The following is a 27,760-nucleotide window of genomic DNA, read 5'->3' on the forward strand; positions in this document are numbered from 1 at the left end:
AGTTTTGATGAGTGGTGCGTGACGTGTCTCGTGCACAATATACTTTCCGTGCAACAATTGAGTTTCGGTTGTTTAAAATTCTGAAGCTCATCACATTTTGTCTTTATAGACGGTTCTCTGTCGCATAATGAAAAGGAAAAGTAGGGGAGCAAGATCGGCAATAGCGAGGGCTTCAGCCGGTCTGCATGGTGCACGGGTGAGCAAATGTTTTTAGGTTGACACAAAGCAACATATGATCCGAGACACATCTAACCACGCTAACGCTCGTTTTTTTTTTTTTTTTTACCTGGGAACCCATCGCCCCGTTCGTCGCCTACAGTGGACATGCCGCTGCGTAAACCCTGAGTAATCTTGCGGAGGACCCACCACCCCGATATCACACTTAAGACGCCGATACTTCCACTGGGTTTTGACCCTTACACCTTTCCCCCCAAGGTTCAAGGTCTTATCTAACGGAGCCACCAAGGCCGGTGGTATACTCGTATATTGTTTGTTCTTTCTTTTTTCGGTTTTTTTGCTCAGGCAAATCCAGGAGTTAATATTCAATCCGACCATCCAACCGAGATGCCTATTGCTAATCAGTATTATTGGAAGTTATCGATTCATTAATATGTTTGTATGACTCTAAATAAAGACTAATTTACAAGAGTTATCGGTTATAGCGTTACTTTGAAAAAGTTTATTTGTATTTACCTTATATTAGTTTTTGTTAAATTCTATTGTCAAATTATTGAGTTGGATAATATATAATAATTGATGAGTATACCAATTTGAGGTTTTACCCTCTGTAGGTGTACCGTTTGTTGTGATTTTTCTGATATTAATAAGATTCAACAGTCAAAAAATTAATTTAAGATATGTATTGGTTTTAAATTTTTGGCAAATTTGTGATAAATTTCTCACAAAAAAGGCACCAGAGCAACGGATTAACCAGTCGCGGCGGTGAAGAGAGAGGGAGAAGAGAGGAGAGGAGAGAAAGAGCGCTCGTAATTATTCCTCTCAGCCCGCGCCCCCCCGGATCGCCGACCGACCGATCGGAAACCCTAGCTCCCGATTCCGGAGATCGTCGCCCGATGCCCGATCGCTCGCCGGCGCCGCTCGAATCGGACTCGCCCGAGGAAGTCTGATTCTTCGGGGAGAGAGGAATAGTTTCCCCCGCGTCGAAATGAGGGCCATGGAGACGGTGCACGATCTGATCGAGGAGGCGAAGGCTCGGACCGTGTCGTGGGCCCTGGTTGGTCATCTTCGCCGTCTCCTACTTCCTCTCGCGTAAGTCTCCTCGCCTTCCCCTCTCTCCTCCTCTTCGGAATTGGGAACCGGCGCCCCCTTTCCTTGTCCCCGAGGGAGGTGTCCGATTTCGTTAGTTTAGGATGCATTGGAATGTCGTGCCCCTCTTCTTTTTTCTTTTCTTTTTGGTTCTAGTCCTTATCGAAATTCGCTGTTGGATGGTAGCTTGGATTTGGGGTGAAGACTTGTGCCCCGGTTTTTGCTTATTGAGGAAGAAATGCCTGGAATAGAATGCCCAAGGAAGGGGAATATCTGATTATGATATGAGAAACTTAGTTCGGCAATAGCAAAAAACCGAGCCTTATCCCCTACTATTAGCGGGACGAGGCTTCCACAAAAATTTGGCACTAGGTTTAAGTTACTTGGACGTTTTTCGGATTATGACTTATTAGGGAATTACTATTTGTTCGATTTACGACGTTTTTGGTGGTGGCTTCGGGTTGTCGATGCACCCTCTTCCCATTATCTGGCAATGTGTAGTATCAAAATGCAGACTGTTCTGAAGATGTATATAATGTTGCAGATACAAGTAAATCAATGTGGATGAATTTACCTATAGCAATACTATTTGTCTCTGCACTGCGGATTGTCTTCAATGAAGTTGATTTCCTGTGGAGAGTTCGGTCCGTCCGTCCCAGGTCTTATTTATCTATTCTAAAGGATAGGCAATTATCCTGCCGTGTACTTAATGGACCAACAATGAATTGTCACTGAACGCTGAAATTGAAAGCACCTATACACCCCCGTGTAAATAAAAGAAAGAAACTTTATTGGATAGAGACAAAAATGAAAGCTTGTCAGCCATTAAAAATTCAACTCCACCCATTATGTGCTTTATAAGACACGGAAGCTATGCAAACAAAGTATATGATTGTATTGACTATGATCATTTATGACATTCTTTACTACATGTGCTATCTTCTGCATTCTCTTTACCTATTTCTTGTGACATACCACCACTGAAAGTTTGAGCCAATCTCCTTCAATTATTACATTAACCCTGCTCTCCCAATTCCAATTATGCGCAATTAAATAACAAGGCCCGTCAGTGGAAGCTATACTTCAACTGATTTCCTTGATGGATTTTGGTGCAACTGAGTCTCCTTTTGCTTAACATTACTATGGTGTTCACTAACTAGTGAAGTTGTAAGCTTTTCTACCCATGAGGAAACGGTCAATAAAATGCAATTTCAACAAGATGATTTTATTTCTACCCAAAAAAGAAAAAAGCAAGATGATTTTATGAATAGTTGATATTTGCAGTCAATGAGTCCTACAGAGCAAAGTATCTTAATCTAGAAAGAGACAGGTTGCAGAGAGTAAATAGCTAGGAATAATAGATTAGCATTTTTTCTTCATTTTTCTTGTTCTGTATGAGGTGTAATCCGCTGCCCCCTTGCTGCAACTTCAACTCTCATGATTAGGCAGGATATTAAAACCATCATAACAAGAACCCCCAGCAAAAAGATCCTAACTAATTGCTAAAAGAAATATATCTTTTTCACAAGATGATCACCAATTAGGTCATTAGAAGATAAGTCGACATGAAGACATTCGACTCATCATAAAATGATCAAATGACTCCCAGACATCATACGAAATCCATTAAGAAACCGCCCATCTGATATCTACAATGGGTACTTTGAATTAAACAGGATCCTTCCACGAGGACAATATTGTTGTCATGGAAATTAGAACGTACAAATTTTTTGAAACAGAAGGAATTTCTTACCATCAAAGACAGGCTTCTGTTTAAGTTACCATCAATTGGTTTTTCTCTTGTTAGTTCATATCCTTCTTGATTATATATTCACAGCAGTAAGCAGAATTCTTTTTTCTTATAACACCTCATTGTGAATTTTGTATACATAATAGACATTAACTTAATTTTTACTATCCATAAAAGGTCCTTGAAATGCTAATGGGACATTGCTCTTAGCCAAATATATGAAACCATGGTAAAAGCTTAAATAACTAGATAATTGAGTAGTAAAACCACGTTATCTAATACACAAACTACTTGAGATGCAAAATCTCAACTGGATAAATCATAGTTGGCATTGGGGCAGGGGCAGGGGCTAGACATCTTCCTTTTTCACCTCTTTTTCTATACCTAAATACTTAAACGAGATATGATCATTAAGTTGAGTATTTAGAATACAATTAGTTATCCGACAGAAAAGGCAAATAAACCAGCAGCACAAAATATCTTTACCATCAAAGAGCAAAAATTTCGACATAATTAGTTACTCTATGTCAAAATTAAATTGGGGATCACGAGCTACCATTTACTTACCAAATAACATCTTCTTGATCTCACGGGCTCTGCGAGCAGCTTCAAGGTGTAACTCGAAGGATGAAGACCCTTGTTTGGATATCCTACTGCCACCAAACTGATTTATAGTCTGAAATAATCTCTCGTTTGGTTGCATATCATCTTCTTCAATCTTGCTTTTTCCAAATTTTATAAAAAAAATGTACCATCAGGCCAGAGAACCTGAAAGAAGTTCATTTCTTTCAGATCATTGAGAAGAAAAGGTCATATCGCTTCTGAAGCATACTGCCTGGTTAAATAGCATTACATAAGAAACTACACGAAATCATGTTTTGATGTTTATTGTATTTTGGCCACACGATCATGTTTCAATGTATGTTATATTTTAGCCAGTTGTTTAGATATATATGAATCTCATTAAGAGTCATTCATGTTCACATCAGAATTATCCCACATCATTGCATCCTTACTAGAGAAGGCTGTTACTACAGCATTCTTTGTTCTTACATCTTGAACCCACCGAATTCCCCGGGCAATAGTTTCCTCACTTCGAAGCCAGTGAATCTGCCTCAAGAGCCAATCATCAATAGCATCTTCCATTACCAACTGTAGAATCTGCTTTGAAATCCAAAATACCTGTCTCCTGCATCCAAGAGTTTTGACAATCAACTGTCAAGGATTGCCAACAACTTTATTAATGTTTCCAATACGTCCTTTGACAGAAAATTGTTTCATTAATTGCATATTTTTTTTCACAGAAGAAGGGGTCATTTTGCAGTCTTACAAGAATATAGTCAATATCAGACTTGCAAGGTGGTGAGTTCATTTTTAGCCCCCATGTGTTCAATGTAGTCAGGAGTATTGCATGCGGAACCAAGGCTATATTACAAGGACTTTTAGGCAGTCAAATGAACTTTCCTCAATCAACTTGAACTGTTATACATCAATGAATTCACTTTTTCTTTCTTACTATGCTGCAAAATTTAAGGTAAATCACTTCTTATGGGGGACTTGCTTTCCATCAAGCAGTATTCCGATCGTGGGGTTTAAGTAGATGCCGGCGATTATCCCCTTGACTGGTGATGGTGCCTTACAGTCACTGGGGTGAAGGCAATTGATAGGAGGAGCATCAAAGATTGCAATGGCAACTTAGTCATCTTTTTCAATATGTTTGATAGATATTAAGGAGGTAATCCGTGCCCATGGATATAATTAGCAACCTAATTATTGAATGTGCAATTCCATGCATTCCAATGTATTTTTATTGATCTCTTAAATACTATAAAAATAAAAGAGAATTGGCACTAAATCCACACAAGGCACAAAATCAATTTGAGATAAAATTATTAGTCGAATTTATTCCATTACAACCTCTTAAACTGAGCACAAAATGAATTGCAGTTTGAAGGCTTCACATGGCCAGTTCATTGAGTAGAAATTCCAGCTACTAAGATGTTACCCAGTCTAGTGTTCCTAATGAGCAACAAAACTAGCTGATAGCACTGCATTCTACAGTGAAGGAAGCTGACAGACAATTTACAATCCTCTACAGCCATTGGCAAACAAATTACAAATAACTTTCAGTTCAACAGGCTAAGCTGCTCATCATAACTTAATTCAACAAACGTACAGACAGCAAATTTATGTGACAGTTACAAACTAACCTTAATTGATAATTTCTTTAATAAGTTAACAAGAATTACTCATGGTCCAAACAATCGCTAATGGGACAAAAGTCAAACAAACCACATTCTAGGTCTAGAAGAAAAGGGTCAATCAGCTGACCTTCGCCACCCCTCCTCTTAAGCTGAAAAATCTTGTCCACCAAATTCAACATAGGCACACAAACATTCGGAGGACTCCACTGTCAGGGCAAAAGAAGGGTATCAGAAATAAACATTTGCTGAAAGAAAATGGTTGTCAGCTTTGAAGTCCTCTGCTTGACTTAGCCACCATCCCATCTTTATGAACAATTTCGATGCGTTATATAGTGCAGACGCAACCTTTTTCAAACACATCTTCAGTGTAAGTTTACTTTTCCTCTATTTTTAGAATCTTCTTTGCATTCTTTAAGCATCGAAAACATAAATGAAAGCCAAAATAAAAAAGTACATTGAGTTGATAAAATTTTCATGTATGTAGACGTATTGGATAAAGCTGCCTGAACCATCCCAGATTCAACCTAAATAGAAGAACGAATCCCTGCGAGATACATATTTACTCATTAATGGATGGATATACTTTAGTGACAAAATGTCTTTCACTCGTATCATTTTAATTGGTCATTTTATAGATTTTCAATTTTTTACTTTAAAATCAACTTACTCTTCAATGAGATAAATACGTAAAAGAATTGTTAATGCGAGAATAAAAGGCTTTGTCAATGTAACACACACATATCTAGGGACATTTATGGACTAACATGCTCAACCATGTTTTTAAGTCAAATTACAAAGCACGCAGAGTGGATGATAGTCTTTTTTTTTTTTTTTTTTGCTAGAATGTGCGGGTGATAGCCTAAATAAGTGTCAATGGACTTTACGGATAGACCATGATGTTTAGCAGCTAAATATAAGGATGTTCCTTGTACTTTATGGATAAAATAATGGCCATCTACCAGCAGGACTAAGTGTAATATGGATAATTTATCCATAGATGACTCACGTCTTACGACTCGTCCACCTCCTCCAAAATGGAAGAGAAAATTGATTCACCTATTGTGGAAGCTGCAATGACCGAGTTCATCGACAAAATCCTGAGGGATTTTGTTATAGATTTGTGGTACACTGATATCACACCAGATAGGGATTTTCCTGAGCACATACGTGCAATAATCATGGATGCCCTTGGGTAGATATCAGGAAGAGTCAAAGCAATTAACCTTGTTGGCCTACTGACCAGGTATATTTTTACTTTTACTTCTTTATCTTATGGGAGTTGATTAAACTTCATCTTTAAATCGTTTGATATTAGTCGGTACAGGTAAAGTTAATCGTCCTCTAAATATTTCAGGGACATAGTTGATTTGATAGGTCATCACTTAGATCTTTTCAAAAGGAAACAAGCAGTCGTAGGTACTGATGTGATGGGGACTTTGTCGTCCGAGGAGAGGGATGAAAGGTTGAACTTGCATCTTATGGCGACTAAGGAGCTTCATCCCGCGTTGGTATCTCCTGAGAGTGAATACAAGGTGTGAGGTGTAATATGCCTCATGATTTTTGGTCATCCATTGAGTTTTTCTCTGTTTCATTTAATCTCTCTGAATTTCCAAACAGGTGCTTCAGCGTCTCATGGGTGGAGTTATTACTTTAGTTCTGAAACCAAGAGAAGCTCAGTGCCCTGTCATGAGATCCGTTGCTCGAGAGCTCGTTACTTGCTTAGTCATCCTGCCTGTCATGAATTTCGCAAGCCCAGCGTAAGTTTTTAGAACATAATTCTCTGCTCATATTCTCTATAAGAACAAAATAGTCTTTTTTTTTTTTTTTATAAGCTTTTGATCATGAAAAATCTCAATAAAATGCAAGCTTTTAATCCGGCTTTGGTATGTACATGTCAATTCATTTCATTGAGTAGATTGATTTTCTGGATCTCGAGTTTGGCTTCCTTGTATTTTTTACTGGAAAATGAAGAGAATTTGGTGGTGCAAAATATCCTCATGCATTGAGTGCTTTATTATTAATTTTTTTTTTGGGAGAGGGGGTGGGGTGGGGGGGGGGGGAGGTGGGTTGTTGTTCTCTTTGGGCTTTAATAATTGGTAGTTCTAGTTGAACATTAGGAACCGATGAATGGTTGTTCTATGATACATATTTTGTTATAATGTTATCTTGAATCCAAGATCTTAATGCCATTCAGTGGCTAATATATACTTTTTCTCACATGTCCAGGTATATCGATGAAGTAATTGAATTAATTGTCCTTGCTCTTAAAGAGGACGGAAGCAAAGTATTTGGTGCTACCCGGGCAACTAATGTTGCTGACCACCATGATTTTTCTGGCACTGCTCAGGCTAAAGATGGTGAAGGTAAATATTCATCCAGCAACTCTAATATCAATGCAATGGTAGCTACATCTGGAGATGAATCCTTTGGTTCTAGTACAGTTCTAGAAGAGAGTAAGCTGCCTAGGGCTGCTGATTGGGCGATGGCGCCAGAGGCGGCGACGCAGAGAAAAACTGAAGTTCTTATGCCTGAAAATCTTGAAAACATGTGGTCCAAAGGAAGAAATTATAAAATAAGAGAGGCCAAGAGAGTTAAAGCAGCAGTTCAGGAATCAGTTGGCAGTGGGTCAGTTCATTCTATTCCTTCTGTAGGTCAAAAAAGGGGATCATCAATCACTGGAGCGGGAGATTCCACTAGATCTGAAGAGAAAGCCGTAGCCCAGCAGCCTCCCCCATCGGTCTTTGATAGTCCACTGGAGCTTGGGAATGATTCTTCAAGTAAAGGAAAAGCAGCCGCTTTTTGGACGAGGCAATCTTGAGGAGACGATGGAGGATGCTGCTAATAGTGGTGCTAATGACAGGAGAAGTATACTGAAGAGATCAAACAGCACTTCTGCTTTAAAAGTTGAACCTGACACAAAAAAGGCATTTACAGGACATAGTGAAGGTGCATATATCGCCGTGTCCTACAGCCCAGATTTTGGCAGCCATAGTTTTAATTATAAAGTTAAAAGTTCCTCAGACATGGTATTCGAAATGAGGGTCCTTGTCCACCCAAGCGCAAGTGCTGGGTAAGCTTTTAAACCAGAGTTTTGGCCTGTAGATGCATAATTCCTGTCAAGTCTTCAGAGAAATGAAGAATCCTACTTTAAGCCAAAATATCTTTTCCAGTCAATGTATCACATATTTGTTTTCTTATTTAATTGTCGCCTTAAAGGTGTTGGGAGCATATTTTGAGAAACTTGGATTGAAGTCTTTTGCGGTGTATTCAATTGCCGTGACAGATGCAGAAAGCCAAACATGGTTTGTCAAGAGAAGGTGTGTTTCCAATCTTTTTTACCATATAATGGTTGGAGCTGACTGCTGAAATACGTAGCATTTTCCTAGGGAATTCCTTTTCAATAGATATCAGGATTCTTTGGTTTATGGTAGTATTTTTGGGCCAGCAGATACAGTAATTTTGAGCGGTTGCGTCGACATCTTAAAGAGATTCCTAATTATACATTACATTTGCCACCTGAGAGGATATTCTCATCAAGTACAGAGGACGCTTTTGTTCATCAGCGCTGCATTCAGCTTGACAAGTACCTGCAAGTATTACTACGTTTGACTCTTCTATATTTCTTTTGCTGTTTTTCATTTTCTGTAATTTAATTATGCTGTCTTATTCCAGGATCTTTTGTCGATAGCTAATGTTGCTGAACAACATGAAGTGTGGGATTTCCTGAGTGCTTCCTCAAAGGTGTCCAATTTCTATCATAATATGAATAAATAGTCGTAAGAATAATTTCTTACTTGTACTCAAATCAAATGATGTCTGATATGTGTCAATAATTTCTTTCTTCCATAGAACTACTCTTCCGGAAAATCATCTTCGGTGATGAGAAGCCTAGCAGGTATGTCTATATCTGATCATTTATTGTCCAGATGTAATTTGTGGCAGATATAATGTGGTTATGCTGGTTGGCATGATAAGAATTTTCCTTGACCACTGTTGTGCTCATGGGCCTAAAGGGCCTGGTGGTTCTATGCTCTAAGTGATATTGAGGTTTCTGGCTGGGAACTTCTCCACCAAGAGCCAAGGACGTCATCCAAGATTGGAAGCATGAACCACCCTTCGGTTCTGTTCTGTTCAGGAGTTTTTCCTCTTCCTATCTATTTTCTCCTCATCTTGTTCCTGTCTCTTTCTCAGCTGCATCATGTGAGAAGAAAAATGAACATTAAAAAAAAAAAAAAAAAAAAAAACCAAATGTGCAAAACGTACATTGAAAGAGATACATAGGTTTGCGAAAAAGGCCGCAGTTCTAGAGATGCAAAAGAAAAGCCTGCAAAAGCAAGGTGTTTCCCAATTAATTGATCATGTGATGATTAGAATCTCCCTAGAGCTAGGTGGGAGAAGAAAGTAGAAGCAGAGAAGGAAGACATGGTTTTCTCTTTTAATTGCTGAGAGATGAAGACGGCAGTTGCTGTTGCTTTTGAAGAACGTGTAAACATTAAGCCTGTGCAATGCTCGAGACCTGCTTTTGTAAGCATGGCCTGGTTAGCACTTGACAACATAGTAAATGTGGAAAAATTGAGGTACCATTTGACCTTTAATGGGACCTGAACAAAAACCAAATAAAAATAGAAATGTGATCAAAAGTTAAAATGAGTCCTTCAGAGAGCTAGAAATTTTCGGTATGTTTCTATCGGATCTGTCTGGGCTTTCAGGTTCATCTGGTATTTTAATTGGTAGATTCACCCGGTTGTTTTAACATCCTTAGCCTGTCTTAACATGTATGTAACTAATCAATGAAAGTTTTTTAACATATGTTATTTGCCTTATTTGGAGCTTATTGTTCTAGTTGCTAGGTGATGAGTAACTTGTCCGTGAAATGACTTGAATCATTTCAAATATCCGTTGGTTTGGGCCTGATATCAAACGTGTTGGGCAACTCATTTAGGATTATTCCCAAGTGAAGAGCAGTCACAGGTCCGAACCAAATGACAGCTGACTCTCCCACGTTGATGTCGCTTCTGTTCTTGTATTGCCAGAGATGTAACTGTATAGTTTTGTTCCAATACTCCTTTCTCTCTCTCTCTCTCTATCATACTGGTCATCAACCAGCACCGACTTCTTTGCTGCTTGCTCTTCTGTCAATAACCTGTCTTTCTTTTGTAAATGCTAAATGTTCAGCAACAACTGAGTAATGTCATTGTTTTTCAAAACGTCAGGAAGAATCTTAAAACTTTTATTTTTAATTTGAACCTACAACTTTACCACGTTGGAAAGAATTTTTAATGCTACTTAAATATTACACTTAGTCCCGCTGGTAGATGGCCATTATTTTATCCGTAAAGTACTAGGAACATCCTTATGTTTAGCTGCTAAACATCATGGTCTATCCGTAAAGTCCATTGACACTTATTATTAGGCTATCACCCACACATTCTAGCGGAAGAAAAAATAAATAAATAAAAGACTATCATCCACACTGCGTGCTTTGTAATTTGACTTAAAAACATGATTGAGCATGTTAGTCCATAAATGTCCCTAGATATGTGTGTGCTACATTGACAAAGCCTCTTATTCTCGCATTAACAATTCTTTTACGAATTTATCTCATTGAAGAGCAAGTTGATTTTAAAGTAAAAAGTTGAAAATCTATAAAATGACCAATTAAAATAATACAAGGGAAAGACATTTTGTCACTAAAGTATATCCATCCATTAATGAGTAAATATGTACCTCGCAGGGATTCATTCTTCTATTTAGGTTGAATCTGAGATGGTTCAGGCAGCTTTATCCAATATGTCTACGTAAATGAAAATTTTATCAATTCAATGTACTTGTTTCATTTTGGCTTTCATGTGTGTTTTCGATGCTTAAAGAATGCAAAGTAGATTCTGAAAATATAGAGGAAAGTAAACTTAAAAGAGATTAGCGATGTACAATGTTAAATGCAAATTCTTACATTTATGTGGAATTATGTCTTGTTGAAGAACACTAATGCGTTGAGAATTATAGTCAAAGTGTTGAAAAATGGAAAATGTCACCTAAAAAAAAGTTAAGTGAGGTCATACTATTGAGTTCATTTGAGGGGTAAAAATGAAGAACAAAATTGAATATTGAGAATAGGCAAATCGAGGCCTACTTGCACTAATTTTATGCTCTCACTGCTCTCTACTGTACAACCCCCAAAACTCTCCTTTTATCTTTTTTATGTTGTTGAATTAACAAAGAAAAAAAAAGAAAAAGAAAAGAGTCATGCATTCTGCTTGGACAAATTTAATTTCCCGGAGTGCATTTTTCCTTCCACATCCCCAACTTGTTTTCAAGAAAATAGGATCAAACACTTTGTACCTATGAAAATGAAAACTGAAAATAATTTCTCAAATCAAACGGGCGCTAATATTTTCTCAACATTAGGATTGAAAATTGCAAGGATTTGTTTGGCTGTCTTATAGTTTTGCCTCTCGACTTCTTTTAGAACCCCACCTACCTCCCCCACCTTCTCTCTCTTCTCACCATTCCCAGCCCATATGCATACATTTCCTTTATACTAATATTGAATGGGTGGGCTCACCATGAAATACTACTCTCACTGTTCTATTGGCATTTTTTCCTTTATTTTGGGCAAGCATATTTGCACCGACGCGTATCATTTAAAGATAACGATCATCACGAAATTAATAACCTCTTCTGAATTTCCCTTTTTCGGATATATGCCCTCGAGTCTACGTGATATAAGTTTTGTAAGAAGATGAAAGATGGAAACCTCAAGGGATGGAGTTTTCATGGTGATCCTTATGAAGCCTGTGGAGTAGAAGTTTTCATGGCTCTTCTGTAACGGAGCTCTTCTGAAACGAAAATGGAAGGAGCTTTTGTCTCAACGAAATGTAAAAGATGGGTTAGAGTCAAACCAATGAGTCTTTGGCTGGCCTTTCAATCTAGGACTTTCGCAGCCACACCGACTTTTACTTTGCTTTTAGTTAATTTCAAGTCACTTACCGCATGTCCATATTTAAGCAAATTTGACTAGGTAAATGCACACCACATCAATCCCTGACTAACATTGTACTATGATACTACTGAATATTTTCTCCCATTTGACCACCTCTACCTGCATCGTCCCTACACGTCTGAGACACTAAATACTCAGCCACCAATAATTTTTCCCAGTATCGCATGCTCTGTAGCAATCAATCGAGAAGCGTTTCCTGGAAAATGTTCCCAATGGGAGCTGAGTGACACTAACAGGTCAAGTCTCCGAAAGGAAGTCCCCGTTAACCCCTTTTTTTCTTGTAGTGACCCGTGCCTGTACCTCAAGAAGCGCTCCGCACTTTGATGACAAGCTCTTTCTCGGAGAGTTGGCCCGGAAAAACTCAAGCTTCTGCTCCTTCTACGCAGGCTCCTCCTCAGCGGAACGAGAGGACCATGTTTTTCCATTAGCCTCAACATCCACATGTTACATTATTTCACAATACAGAAGATGAAGCAAACTAAGCCACTTCCAGCCACCCGACACTGCACTCTCTCTTGACCATATGACAGATAAGTCCCCCACAGAAATGGAAAAGCATCATTCATAACAATGAACGTGAATTGAAAGAAAAGGAGGTTAATTTAGTACATCACGCTTTCGCTTTGTAAAAACTTGCTCTACATTTTATATATTATACATATATAGCTTCAGATGAACTCAAAATGGCATAAAGGTGGGGGGTTGGAATTTCCCAGATTCCAACCATTGCACATGATATCCTAGATTTCATCACAAATTGCAGTGTTACGGTGGAGGTTTGGAATTTCTCACGGTGAAGCCAATGCAATGATATCAGGATACAAAAACAAACTTCAGGTGTATCTCCACTACCTATCCTCTTCAGTGTTATCAGAATTCTTATCAGAGTCAGAACCACTATTGAAGCTGAGGATTTCTCCATCATCCTCTTGAGCAAAATTCAAGTCTAGTACATAAGGTTCAATCATTTTCCAAAACCACATAGAATTGCTTCCTAGTAGACCTATCCAAAATACCTGTCCTTTCCTCTTTACCCTGCAATCCAAGGACTTTGCTTTTAACGCCTCAACAACTCTCTCAACTCCTTCTTGACTTCCTGTAAGTCTAAGCAAGATATCTCCTGACGACATCCTGTAGCCCCATACATGTACCAGTATGCAAGGACGCATGGTGACAATCACCGATGTATTAACTTCGGAATCACTGGTTTCCCTCTGGGCCAAAACTGATCTGCATAGAAACCGAAATATGAATGACGAATCGTGGAGAAGCTATTTGGTATTTGAGTGGAATTATCATCCATCTCGCAAGAAGGATGTAGCCACTCATGGTAATGCTCGTAGATATGTCTCTTCAGAGCAGAATGCATCCCAGAACTCTCATTAAACTAGAACTTGATCATGTGGTTTTTTCTCTGTTCATCAGAATCTATTTGTAAACCACCTAAGAGCATACCCACTAAAATTTCTCTTTGCTCTTTGGTCAGCTTGAGGCTCAATGGCTTCTTAACCACTTTTCCTCTCAAACTAAGGATAGGGTCAGGCTTTTCCATTGAGGCCGGTTCAATTTTGTACTTTTTCTGACACATTAGATGGTATAATTTTTCTGCCTTCACATAGTCCCCAGCAGATAAACAACCACCTAAAATGGAGTTGCAATTACGCCCACTGATGCCAATAGCTCCGCCACTATGCATTTCACTAAAAATCTCCTCGGCTTTGCTAATGTCACCAATCCTCACCAAAGAATCCGAGTAAGTAAATGCCATACATCACACGATTTGGCTGACGCTTCTATTGGCACTGGGAGAAAGCTGACTCCAGTTTATCATGCAGGCCTAAGTTGAAATACATATTCATCATGTAAACAAATGAAGGACCGAGGGGCTTTAGACCACTATTCTTGAATTCTGCCATGAGAGATTCTGCCAATTCCACATCTTGAGCTTTACAAATCACCTCTATAATTTTATGGTATGCTGCCACGGTAGCAGAACCCAAACGCTCCTGCATCTCCCTGAATAAATTCAATGACTTCATGTGCTCTGCAACCTTCGCATAGACTTCCATTTTGTACGCATAAGGTAGAGAAGGAAGCTTATTACCCGAGTGCTGAAGTTTGAGCCAAACCCCTTCAGCTTCATCTAAACTCCCCTCCTTAGAGCAAGCACTCAGTTCAGATAAAAGCACCTCTCGAGTCTCTTCAATTCCAGATTCGTGCATCTCCTTTCTAAGTTCAGCGATCCGCTCTCTGTCTATAGTGTCCGGATAGCTATGCAGCCATATGAGACCTCCGTAAATATCCTCGTGTATTTCGAGCCTAGATGTCACCAAATTATGGAATATAATCTCTGCTTGCTTGAGATGATGTTTGGACAAGGCTCCCGAGCCGATTACCAGAGCTCTGAATAGAGCGTTGTGCAAACTAAGTCGACGCTGATTCTCTCCTAACTGGATCATGCGATTGTAAATACCGCATGCTCCCACGAGGCAACCTTGGATGGGTGCACTCAGATATGCAACTATGAGAATGTGGAAAGTAGATTCACTTGGAACCCGTCCCTGGTTTACGAAACGGAGGCCGTCGGAAGAGCGGCGGCGGCGGCGGGGGGCGAAGGGAGAGAGAGCTCAGAGGCCGTGGCGGCCAGGAGCATGTCGTTTCGAGCTTCTGCTCCGCGCGGCGGCCGGATGAGAGAGGAATGACCATGGCCAATCGGAAAGATGATGAAGAGGGAGCCGATAAACTTTGCCTAATCGAAAGTGCTACCGGCCCATGGGCCTAGGCCCAATTTCCTTGTGCCAAATGCTTTCCCCGGATTTCGGTATATTCTCATTTAATTTATTTTATTAGGCGGCGCTATTTCCACCCCTTTTATATGGCTAAATTCATCCAACTTTCAATAAAAGGACAAAATTGCCAAAACTCATTCATTGCAATTTAAACCCATGTCGCAAATTTCTTTACTTTCCTTCTTATCTTAGCTTTTATATTTCTATATAGGATCTAATTGCCAAACTTGAGAAGTTCACATGTTTTTTGGCGTATCGTGTGCACTATGTTTTCTTTTTTATTGATAGATTTTATTTCCTTGGAAGTTAGTTTTGTTGAAAAGGAAATATTCATGAAACCTAAATCTTTTTACTTTGTCGAGCAACCTTATGGATTGATTACCAAAGAAAATCTTCTAAAAATTAAGATAGATAATTTTTAATAACAATGACTTGTCTATAAACTTTCACTTTTGTTGTGCATATCATTAATCCATTTCTTATCAGTTGTCTTAAATGAGATGATAGGATGGAGAAAGAAAATCCTCTTTAAAGGTTCCAAAATTAAATCACATTTATAGTTTCCAATGTGAAACTTTAAAAGATGAAATTTAATTATTTAAAAGATTGCACAAAATAATATTTTCAAATGCCAATGAAATCTCGTCATTTTGGATTGACAAAATGTAATAGCATACATAAAATGTTTACGATAAAAATATCAAGATACCTCATTATCCATAACCTTTCCACATCGATGTTTTTAGTGTATTTCTAGATACTTCTATAGTGTCTCACTTGCTCTGTATAAAATTAACCGGCCAATAGTAAAGAAAGAATTCAAATTCTTTGATGTTGTAATTAAAGAAACTTGATATATATTTTCTTTAAAAATTCTTTTTCAAAAAGTTTATTTTTACATAATTAAAATTTAAAAATGAAAAGAAAACCTAATGCCCTCAATATATATGGGATACCCATAATAGACCAAAACAAAATGTATGAAATGCTTAATTATGGCTCTAGATTCTAAATGGAGGTGAAAATTAAGAAAAGAAAAAAGAAATGGGACCACCACTTTAAATTGGAAGCGAATGATTGAGGGCAATCTTGTCTTTTTACTGAAAATGGGGTGGATTTAGTCATATATAGAGTGAAAATATTGCTGCTTTTTTTACCTTTGAAAAGAAAAAAATAAAAAAAAAAAAAAAAAGCGAGTCTAAGCAAATTGATACCGATGTTATTCATAAGTCGGACCCACCACCGTCTTAATCCACTCCAAAATATGTAGTTACTACAAGCAATCCTTTTGGGGACGAGCCGAATCGGTGTAAATGTTGACCACATAGCCGGCCACCCAGGACTTGGTTATTATCCAAGCTGGCTCATTCATTTCCCTGTAATGCGTCCAGGATGTTTCACCTGGCGGCATCATCGCGGGGATCCCAGTTGGGCCTCCTTTCCCTTTTTGGAGTGGCCGGGGTAACCCAGTGGGGTCTACCTTTGAGGTGTGCATTTACTTATGGATTACTCGATGAAGCCTTTGCCGTACATTCGGTCAACGTGGGATTTTCAGTAAGGGCACACAAATGACGCTGGGTTTTTTCGTAGAAGAATCCACCCGACCCGAACAATTCAGCCTTGATTTTATTGGGCCGAGTTTGTTGGCCTGACCCAAATGGGCAAAACTTGGCCCGGCACGATTTTTCTCAGGCCGGGCTGGCTGGGTTCGACCCAAGCCTGAAACAACTGTGTTTTGTTTTTTGGTCGGTCTGAAACAACTGTGTTAACGGAGCAAAAAATTAAAAGATCACATCCCACACAAGAGAAAAACCAACATGTAGCAAGAGTTCTTCGCAAGAACTCGTTATTTAGCAAGATCGCTTCTTGAAAATGAAAAGAAAGAGCAAATTTATTCATAAGAAAATCCAACCTAGGTCGCCTGGCCCGGCGATTGTGCTTATGATGCTCGAAAAGTCACTCGTGGTTGTTGGAATGGTGTTCGCGGTGTCGTGTGGTGGAGATGTCGTCTGTAACTGATGGAGACGAGAGGCGTGAAGGGGAGAAGATAAAGCCCCTTATTAGAGCAGATGATAATGTTAAATGCAACCCTTAATCTCCAGACAATTAGGGTTATCAACTATTTTAGTTTCAAGAAAATTGTTCTTTCCCTCACATCACCTTTTCTCTTGACTTCATTAGTTCAATAACTCAGTTTCATAGTAAGTTCAATGGAAAGATTCAACACTTACTTGGTTTATATTTGTACTTTTTATCTAAATCTATTGGTAACCTCTAATTGATTTTAATTAGGGTTATTTTCTATTTTATTTTCAAATAGTTTCTTTTTTCCATATTACCTTATTCTTATTTCTTTGGTTCGATAATTTCATCAAACACCATGTTCATTTGAAGGATTCGAGATTCTTTTGGTTCAACCAATTCCATTGCTGAATGCAACTCCTAACTTCAGTTGATTTAAATAAGGGTTTTTTGCTACTTTTATTTTATTTTAATTTTTTTTGCTGAAGGGTTACTTGCTACTTAGAATGTTACACATTTGCCCACTAAATATTCGGCTTGTATCATATCGGCCAAATCCTCGAAAGGAGTAGACTCAGAATGCAGAAAGATAGAAGTAGCTTAAACAGCTCAGAATGTAACACTGAAAGTAACTATTCGGAAGGGATGTTACTTATGAAATAGTTACAAACCCGAGCCGTGGATCAAGTTACATTAAAAAGCCTGGCCCAGAGTTGGATACTTGACCAACAAAAAATACTCAGGTGGATAGCCCGAACTTGTTGGCTCAGGTTCACTTCATCACATAAATACTAAGGTTGGCAAATTTTCTTTTCTTTTTTTTTTTTGGCTAATTAAGTTAGTCAAAATCATAGAATTATACAAATCTTAATAGATGATTTCTGGGACGTTCACTTCTTCTTGACCACGTGGGCGACGAGCAAATTTGCCCGAAGAGTGGGCCCCACAAGGCGATAAAGGAAAAAAAAAAGAAATTACATTTGATAGTTGGAATGGGAACCACAAGCAACAAAATTTGAAAAGCAGGAAAATCCTTAGAGCAACCTTTCATTCTTTAAATTTTTGTCGTCGAGCTGAGAGCATTTGTCATTTTGACCTTTCTCACCTTGTCTGTCAAGCTTAAAGTCATTCCTTTTTTAAATGTCGCCATCAAACGAGTTGGTGCGAGCGTGGTGCGAGCGCTGGAATGTAAACCTAGGAATTCCAATAATGCATGATATTAAAGAAAGAGTGGAAATCAATTTTCTTTCTAACAATTTCAGATGCTAACTGAAGACGCGAAAAACTACCTTTGTGTTACGAAGAAACGGACATTTCTATTTTCATGATAAAATAAAAACACTTAAATTTATAATTTTAACATCCAACATAACAAATAGTATAACTCAATTATTGCAAAAATATACTTTATTTTTGCGTGAAGCGCAGGGCCAATATTTATTACTTTGAATATTTGGAAAAACTTAGGCTTTGGTTTAGTGGGCTCAAACATGACACATATTTTACCAATTTGAATTCATACACATATGGATATACTCACTTCATTGGAACATTTATCAATCCTCTTCTAATTTCAGACTCTTCAAGCACATCAATGTAATTGGCGTTGTGGATTGAAAAGATCTTAATTTTTGTCGTGGAGCAGTATTTTGGTTCCTGTGTTGACTTCTTCTCACCTTGTCTGTCAAGCTTAATGCCCTATATATATATATGCCTCGAACGATCTGGTTCAGGCACTCTCAAGCCAAGCCAACCCAAGCACACGAGTAGGCTCGTTTCCTGTGTGTGTATTATCTTCCTCTGCTTCTTTCACTCGTGTCATTCGCTACTCTCCTCTTTTTTCCATTGCAGAATTGTATGTAAGATAGCAAGCATCAGCATGGCAGGATCAATGGAGGCGCGGCAGGTGGGATACAGATTCAAGCCAACAGAGGAAGAACTCGTTGGTCATTTCTTAAAAAGGAAGCTCGAAGGAGAAAAGGAAGATCGTCCCGTTATTCCTGAGATATACATCCTTCGAGCAAAGGAAGATCGTCCCGTTATTCCTGAGATATACATCTATAACTGGGAGGCTGCGCAATTATTTACGCTATATGATGGTAACTTAAGTTTAGTTCTTAGAGTTCTCTATTTCCCTACTTTATCATGGTCGAGTAAACCATCTTTGGTTGTAGCACTTTCAAAGGAAAAGTCAAATGAACGCGAGTGTTACTGCTTCTGTGTCGGTGGTCGTCAGAGGACTACCGAGTTGGGATATTGGAAAGAGACGGGTCGAAAGCGAGATATCCCAGCATCGTACACTGATAAGCCAATCGGGTTCAAGAGGATTTTCGTTTACTATGAAGGTCGACAACCAAGTGGCCGCAGGAGTGATGTGGTCAATCATGAATATCATCTATATTCAGATGATTCAAACAGTGAAATTTCGGACCAGGTACTTGACTTCTTTTCTTTTGGTTCTCCTAATTGAGCAACTTAACATGCTTACAAGTGCAGGTAAAATTGATTTCATCTCTCCAGATATGTTCCTCATTCATCCTCTTAAGGTTTCTGGCTTTGTGAGTTCATGATCGTGCCATATTTCAAGTGCGATTTACCTTTAACTCCAGCTGTACTTTAAACAATAGTTTCCGCAAGTCAGGACTTTTCCCACTGTATTTTGTAGAATTTCATGAGGAAGATGGAGAAGCGAAACTCACCAATAATCATTTTAAGTTTTAGTTCTAAAGACAAACGAAGGTTAGACTGTCCAAAAATAAAGTGATTCTGCAGCAACAAAGGGGACAATTTGTTCTTGAAATTTAAATTCCTTCAGTTTTGATGAGTGATGCGCGACGTGTCTCGTGCATAATATATTTTCGTGCAACAATTGAGTTTTAGTCGTCTTAACCCTGAAGCTCATCACCAGTATTATTTTGTCTTTATAGACGGTTCTCTGTCACATAGTAAAAAGGAGAAGTAGGAGAGCAAGGTTGGCAAGAGCCGGGCCTCAGCTGGCCTGAATGGTGCAAGGGTGAGCAAATAGTACTTTAGGTTGAAACAAAGCAACATATTGTCCGAGCATACTAAAGCTTGACTATTGTTTGTTCTTTCTTTGTTCGGTTTTTCGCTCAGGTAAATCCAGGAGTTAGTATTCAATCTGACCATCCAATGGAGATGCCTATTCCTGATCAGTCTCTGTCATGCATTGAAGAAGAGTCATTATTATAGCGTTACTTTGAGGAAGTTTGTTTATATTTACCTTTTATTAGTTTTTGTTAATTTTTACTGTGATATATAATAATTGATGAATTTATTAATTTGAAATTTTACCCTTCCCAAAGCGTACTGTTTGTTGTGATTTTTGTGATATTAATTTAATTCAACGGAGTGTATATTTGTTATAAACTCTCCCACCAAATATACACGCCGCTGGAATCGGAGTGTATATTTGGTGGTGGTTTCCGGTTGTCGATGCACTCTCTTCCCATTATCTGGCAATGTGCAGTATCAAAATGCAGCTATCGACAAGGGTTACTAGCGTTTTAGCCATGAAATTAATTCTACTGTGGAAAATTTGGAATGCACATGTGGATCCGGTTTGACTGTAATCTGTTCTTTTTTCTTTTCCTTTTTCCTGGAAACATATAATAATGAAAATTGCCATTGTCGATTTGCATACATTACTGAACCTGGACTTTGAGTCTCACACTTAACTGTTCAATGTGCATGCGAGATTAGGCATACCCCCTAGACACAGGTGAGTGGGTAACTTAGCATTAAAAAGTACACGCACGCACACAGATAGATTAAGATGTCCTTCGCCGACAAACTGGTTGCTAATTTGCCTCAGTATTTCGGTGCCCATGTATGAAGCCTTTTCCTCTGTTAAATCTGATCATCAGTTTTAGCTGATTCATCGGTAAGATGACTGTTCTGAAGATGTATATAATGTTGCAGATACAAGTAAATCAATGTGGATGAATTTACATATAGCAATACTATTTGTTTCTGCAATGCGGATTGTCTTCAATGAAGTTGATTTCCAGTGGAGAGTTCGGTCCGTCCATTCCAGGTCTTATTTATCTATTCTAAAGGAGAGGCAATTATCCATAAATGACTCACGTCTTACAACTCCTCCATTTCCTCCAAAATGGAAGAGAAAAATTGATTCACCTATTGCGGAAGCTGCAATGACCCCGTTCATCGACAAAATCCTGAGGGATTTCGTTATAGATTTATGGTACACTGATATCACACCAGATAGGGATTTTCCTGAGCACATAATTGTGCAATAATCATGGATGCTCTTGGGGAGATATCAGGAAGAGTTGAAGCAATTAACCTTGTTGGCCTACTGACCAGGTATATTTTTACTTTTACTTCTTTATCTTATGGGAGTTGAGTAAAGTTCATGTTTAAATTGTGCAATATTAGTCGGTACAGGTAAAGTTAATCGTCCTCTAAATATTTCAGAAGGAACCAAGCAGTCATAGGTACTGATGTGATGGGGACTTTGTCGTCCGAGGAGAGGATGAAAGGTTGAAGTTCCATCTTATGGCATCTAAGGAGCTTCATCCTGCATTGGTATCTCCTGAGAGTGAATACAAGGTGCGAGGTGTAATATGTATGCCTCATGATTTCTGGTCATCCACTGAGTTTTCTCTGTTTCATGTAATCTCTGTGAATTTCCAAACAGGTGCTTCAGCGTCTCATGGGTGGAGTTATAACTTTAGTTCTGAAACCAAGAAGCTCACTGCCCTGTCGTGAGATCCATTGCTCGAGCTCATTGCTTGCATAGTCATCCAGCCTGTCATGAATTTCGCAAGCCCAGCGTAAGTTTTTAAAACATAATTCTCTGCTCATATTGTCTATAAGAACAAAATAGTCTTTTTTTTTTAATAAGCTTTTGATCATGAAAACTCTCAATTAAATGCAAGCTTTAATATCCTGCTTTGTATGTACATGTCAATTTATTTCATCGGGTAGACATGCAGTTGATTTTCTGGATCTCGAGTTTGGCTTCCATGTATTTTTTCTACTGGAAAATGAAGAGAATTTGGTGGTGCAAAATTTCCTCATGCATTGACTGCTTTTTTTTTTTTTTTTTTTTTTTTGGGGGGGGTGTTGTTCTCTTTGGGCTTTAATTATTGGTAGTTATAGTTTAACATTAGGAACCAATGAATGGTTGTTCTATGATACGTATTTTGTTATAATGTTATCTTGAATCCAAGATCTTAATGCCATTCAGTGGCTAATATATACTTTTTCTCACATGTCCAGGTATATCAATGAAGTAATTGAATTAATTGTCCTTGCTCTTAAAGAGGATGGAAGCAAAGTATTTGGTGCTACCCGGGCAACTAATGTTGCTGACCACCATGATTTTTCTGGCACTGCTCAGGCTAAAGACGGTGAAGGTAAATATTCATCCAGCAATTCTAATATCAATGCAATGGTAGCTACATCTGGAGATGAATCCTTTGGTTCTAGTACAGTTCCAGAAGAGAGTAAGCTGCCTAGGGCTGCTGATTGGGCGATGGTGCTGGAGGCGGCGACCCAGAGAAGAACTGAAGTTCTTATGCCTGAAAATCTTGAAAACATGTGGTCCAAAGGAAGAAATTATAAAATAATGGAAGATTTGTGGCTTTAAAAGCACCGTCACAAAGTCAATATAACAGTGCGGTTAGCTTAGCTGGATCCTATGGATATCGAACCCAAGGCTTATTACCTTGATGTCATATTTACCTGCTTTAAAGGAAAAGTTACTAATACATTCCTTCAAACAACACCTACTAGTTAATATAAGGTTGGTAATTAATTGCCCGATAGAATCGGCAAATTATCAAACCCACCGATAATGAACGAAATTATGGTTTTCACTGATAAAGATTCTAAATTTTGATAATAAGCTAAACGTTTGAATCTAGAACAAGCGTCTAAGTTTTTCTGAAGAGTACGAGTCTGGCCCTGTGAACTTTTTCCCCCAAAAGTCTACACTCCGGAAGGTAAAGACGCATAAAATATATAGCGAGTATCGATCGGGCTTTGAATCATACTAACCCGAATTGACTTTTTCTCGCCTTGTCTGTCAAGCTTAATATCCTATATATATATATATATACGTAGCCATCAAAGGATCTGGTTCAGGCACTTTCAAGCAAAGCCAACGCAAGCACGAGTAGGCTCTTGTTTCGTGTGTGTGTTCTCTTCCTCTGCTTCTCTCAATTATCCTAGATGTCAGGAGTCGAACCGAAAATCGAACCCAATCGAATTAAAAATAAAATCATTAACCAAACTGGCGAACCCTATTTCTAGGCCGTCTCCTCTCCTCCCGTCTCAGCTTGAAGGTGTGACGGCGACACGACGGCGACTGTGACTGCAACGGCGACAGGGACGGCGACGGCGGCAGATCAGTTGAGCAAAAGCTGAAGGTCCAGTGCGAGCTCGAAGGCAGGGTGAGCGGCTCCGCCTTCCCCTTCGACCCCGACTCCCGCTTCCCCACGGTAGGTCTCGGCTTTATTTTCTTTTATTTCTTTCGGGCCATGTTGATTTCCTGAGGATCCTGGCTCAGAGGTGTGCGAGGCGACTGGACGTAGTCCATTCTATCGAGCTCGCCCTCATTCGCCAACCCGAGCCTGGTAGGGGCACCGCCGACCCCTTTTTTTCTCTGCCCTGTTTTGGCCCGTTTCGGACTCGCAAGACTGGGATTCATCGTGGTTCGGCTCACGTGAGTTCTGGTCCCGCCGGATTGTGCCCGGTCCTTTTTAGTCTTGGCTTGATGATTGTTGTGAACCTGAATGCAAATCTGAGCCCGAATTTGTTGGCGTTCACGCTTTAGTCGATGCACCCCACCTGTTTTATGAAATGCCTGAACCAGATGCACATCGTCCTCTTTGATTCTCGTTCTGTCCTTAGCGTATTTTGGTCATTAGACATGGCTTTATGAATTTTCACGCTGTTTTGTTAGTTTCTTTGTGTGGCCCTTGCTTTGTGGGTGTTCGTTTTTAGTACAGGGACGATAAATCGGTCCCCTTACTCTGAGGTTCGGAGCTCCGCAGGGCAATCGTGGAGACTCGCCCCTCACTCGGAGTTGACTTTTTGGTCAAAGCACCGGCTAAAATAAGTGTAAACATCTTTTTCCTTAAGTAATTGGTTCGATTGCTTGAACAAGATCTATTTTTTTGCTTGTAGCATAATCATAAACGCTGTGGAAGAAGCACTAAGTATTAGTTTCCATTCTACAAAACTACATCTAACAAAGTAAAATTGTATTTTCACATGCTCATGAACATTATTCAAGTGCGGGATTCACAACTCCAAAATACTCCTAATAAATATAGTTCAAAGACCCATAGTCAAAATGACCTATATTCCTATAAAATGTCACTCTTAAGGAGAATGAATAACGAAGCAATGCTAATAAAAGAGACTAAAAATTACATACACAAACTTATTAGAGAAGTCAACATATTAGAAAGTCACAATAACCGGATAAAAGTAGATCTTGATAGTAGGGTTTTAAGGGCTTACCATAGAAAATGTGAAGTAGGCAAAATTCGATACTCCAAAGTTGACATCATACGGAACCGATAGGCTATGTAGCTATAACAAACTACTATACACATAAAGATGATTTACTCAATCTAGGTAAAAAAAAAAACTTATATTGTAAGATATTAACTACTTGAGAGAACATACTAGAATGTCCACAAAATGAGATGTTAAACATTGACATCATTTGAGAATTCAAATCTTGGGCCAACACCAACAATCACAATGAGGCTCGAGCTTAGAACAAATCATGTCTGCATGATTTAATGTTTTTGAAATTAGAATGCTAGCTAGCAACCAGTTAGTGTTAGCTACGTCACTTCATGTGTGGAAAAACACATCGCCTTGCTAGTGATCTGGACACGTGTCCATTCTCCATTATGCTTGAAGGGGAGCAAATTTTTAAGAGAAAAATAGGATGAGACATTTGACATTGGCTAATATCTAGAACCATATTAATAGGGGTGGCAGGCATACTATAGTTCACACTTGTACATTTTCGGATCCAAGTTTGTGCATGGCCACATGAAAAAGCCAACGTATACCACATGTGAGTATGTGTCCTTGCATGTGGTGATACCCTTCACGTGAGTCATGAATATCTTGATGAAACATATTTCTCTCAAAATATGGTGCTAGTCTTATCTCGTAGAGAATTTTGGAGTACTGCACTTTGCTTTGTCTCATGTGGTATACTTGGAGATAATGTAACAAAAGAAGATTAATTAGGTACGAGGCTTCTTTCTACTATGTTGAATGTTTGCGCATGTTTTTTTTTTTTTTTTTTTTTTTTTCATGCTCGAATACTGCTTATCATCCAGTCTAAGCAATTTTAGATGTTTCCTTCTCTCTCTTTTTTTCAAGAATCTCTAATTCACAAGATCAAGATGATTCAAAAGTTATTATTATTCGTCATAATAACTACCTCTAACACACTAGACCCAACTATACTTGCTTTGTCATAATCTTACTCCCAAATGCACTTGCGCCTGCTAGGATTGCTTATATGTAGAGAAGTGATATCTTAGTCAATGATCACTATTGACATTGCAGGACATTGCACATTATAACAACTATAATGATCAACATAGCTGACGGCTGATATTATAAGATAAATGATGATTCACTGGCACATACAAGGATGCTATAGCACAATCTTTGCAACGAATAAGAAAACTTTCAAAAGAACATACTTCCTTAAATTACTAAAATCAAACATTATGAAAATCATGGCCAAGAAGTTCCCATTCAAGTGTTTTAATATTTACGATGGAAGTAATTTCCTCTATGTTAAGACCTTTTCCTAAAAAGATATCAAGAATCTCAAATGGCAACTACTTGCTAATGCAATGGATCATACTTTTTCTATTGTGTTTTGCTAATAGTTTGGTGGTTAAAAGAAGACAACGACAAATTTTTTATATATGCTATACTAGCACTAAAAATAACTTCAACGTAGATGTTCAACCTAGGATTGGTACCTCTATAATATTCCCCGTCTCCTTTAGTCTTAGATATCATGCTACACTTTGTCATCTATTTGAGATCTTTTGAATATGCTCAAGTGGATAATGACCATAGCAAAGTAAGTTCGGAACTAGATATCAAACTGAAAAGTACTGAAGAGGGAAAACAAAAAAGAACTTTCACATGTGAAACAACATTTTTCAAAAAAGTGAACAACACTTATGAGAAATCTCATTTTTTTTTTTTGTTTTGTTCAGGAAGCTAATTATCTCATTTACATTGCTTTGCTTCACTTAAAAATCTAGTGAATGTGTCACCTACTAAGGAAGTGCTCATTGTTTCAAGAAAGTATTCAATGAATTACTTGTCCAGCAACAACCAAACCACCAACAATAGGTGATGATGTTGTCCAAACCTATAAACATATCTGAAACGTAGCCAAAAGTGTTGAACCTAATCGTATAGCCAATAAGGCAACAAGGGTAGAATAGGATGTGAAAGCCATCACCATTGCTAACATAAGAAGTCTTGTGAAAAAATATAAGCATTGTTTTTTGGTAAAAGAATAAATATAAGCATTCATATTCTCAAATTTCAAAAAAGAATAATTTGCAAAACACGAAAGATAATCAAATTTGTTCTTGTGGCAGCTTTTTTTTTTTGTATTAAACAATGAGCAGATAAATTATTAGTATTCATTTTTTTGCTCATAGTTTTATGGCCATGTGTTCCTTTGTGTTACAAAAAACTCTTTTCTAAAATTTAAGAATATTATTAATTCTAAATGAATACTTGCATTTGTTCATGGGACTTCTTATGTTGGCAAGAGTGATAACTCTAACATCCTATTCTACCCTTACTGTCTTGTTAGCTACACGACTAGGTTCAAAACCTTTGGCTGCATTTCTGATATGCTTACAGGTTTGGATGACATCATCACTTATTGCTGATGGTTTGGTTGTTACTAAATGGGTAAAACTACTTCCTTGAATACTTTTAGAAACAAGGAGCATTTCCTCAATGTGTGACACCTTCACTGAATCTTTAAGTAAAGCAAAACAATGGACATGAGACAATTAGCTTATTGAACAACTATAATGAGATTTCTCGAAGTGTGGTTCACTTTCTTAAAAATATGTAGTTACACATACTAGAATTCTTTTTGGTTTTCTCCCTTCTATACTTTCTGGTTTGACATCTAGTTCCAAACTTGCTTTAAAATGGTTATTATCCACTTAAGCTTATTAGAAAGATCTCAAACAAAGGACATAATGCAACTAGGAATCTAGCTATTTGATGATGTATATTTTCAGAGGTACCAATCCTAGATTGAACTGGTGAATTGGAGTTATTTTCAGTGCTATACAATCTATTGCATTAGCAAGTTGTCATTTAAAATTCTTGATATCTTTGATAAATGTCATAATATAAAAGAAACTATTTCAATCATAAATAATAGGACACTCAAATAAGAACTTTTTAACCATGATTTTCCTAATGTTTGATTGTAGTTAACTAAATGAAGTATTCCTTTAAAAGGTTTTCTTTCACTTTAAAAACTGTGCTATAGCCTCTAATTATACCATCATCCTTTATCTTATAACATTTGTCATCAGCTATGTATCAATCATTATAGAAGTTCTTCTTAATCTTACAATGTGCAATGTCCCACAATGTCAATAGTGATCGTTGACCAAGATATGCCTTCTCTACAAATAGGCAATCC

At 38.1% G+C, this 27,760-nt stretch overlaps 2 protein-coding genes and 2 pseudogenes across 2 annotated transcripts; 3 read left to right on the top strand and 1 right to left on the bottom strand.

The window, feature by feature from the left end:
- Positions 1-1,028: 1,028 nt before the first annotated feature.
- Positions 1,029-9,438, top strand: LOC120286379 (annotated as a pseudogene).
- Positions 9,439-12,767: 3,329 nt separating this feature from the next.
- Positions 12,768-16,423, bottom strand: LOC120286202 (annotated as a pseudogene).
- A 2,502-nt stretch (positions 16,424-18,925) lies between these two features.
- Positions 18,926-20,244, top strand: LOC120296038 (protein NTM1-like 9). The gene is made up of 2 exons (XM_039317683.1): positions 18,926-19,468; positions 20,149-20,244. Exons 1-2 carry the CDS (start codon positions 18,926-18,928, stop codon positions 20,242-20,244), a joined length of 639 nt encoding a protein of 212 aa, XP_039173617.1.
- Positions 20,245-21,806: 1,562 nt separating this feature from the next.
- On the top strand, positions 21,807-22,666 carry LOC120296039. Its single transcript, XM_039317684.1, has 3 exons — positions 21,807-21,848; positions 22,297-22,433; positions 22,512-22,666. The coding sequence occupies exons 1-3, from the start codon at positions 21,829-21,831 to the stop codon at positions 22,664-22,666; spliced, it is 312 nt and encodes a 103-aa protein (XP_039173618.1). The 5' UTR covers positions 21,807-21,828.
- Positions 22,667-27,760: the final 5,094 nt, after the last annotated feature.

The sequence above is a fragment of the Eucalyptus grandis genome, chromosome 7 (genome assembly GCF_016545825.1).
Source record: "Eucalyptus grandis isolate ANBG69807.140 chromosome 7, ASM1654582v1, whole genome shotgun sequence".
Classification (NCBI taxonomy): Eukaryota; Viridiplantae; Streptophyta; class Magnoliopsida; order Myrtales; family Myrtaceae; genus Eucalyptus; species Eucalyptus grandis.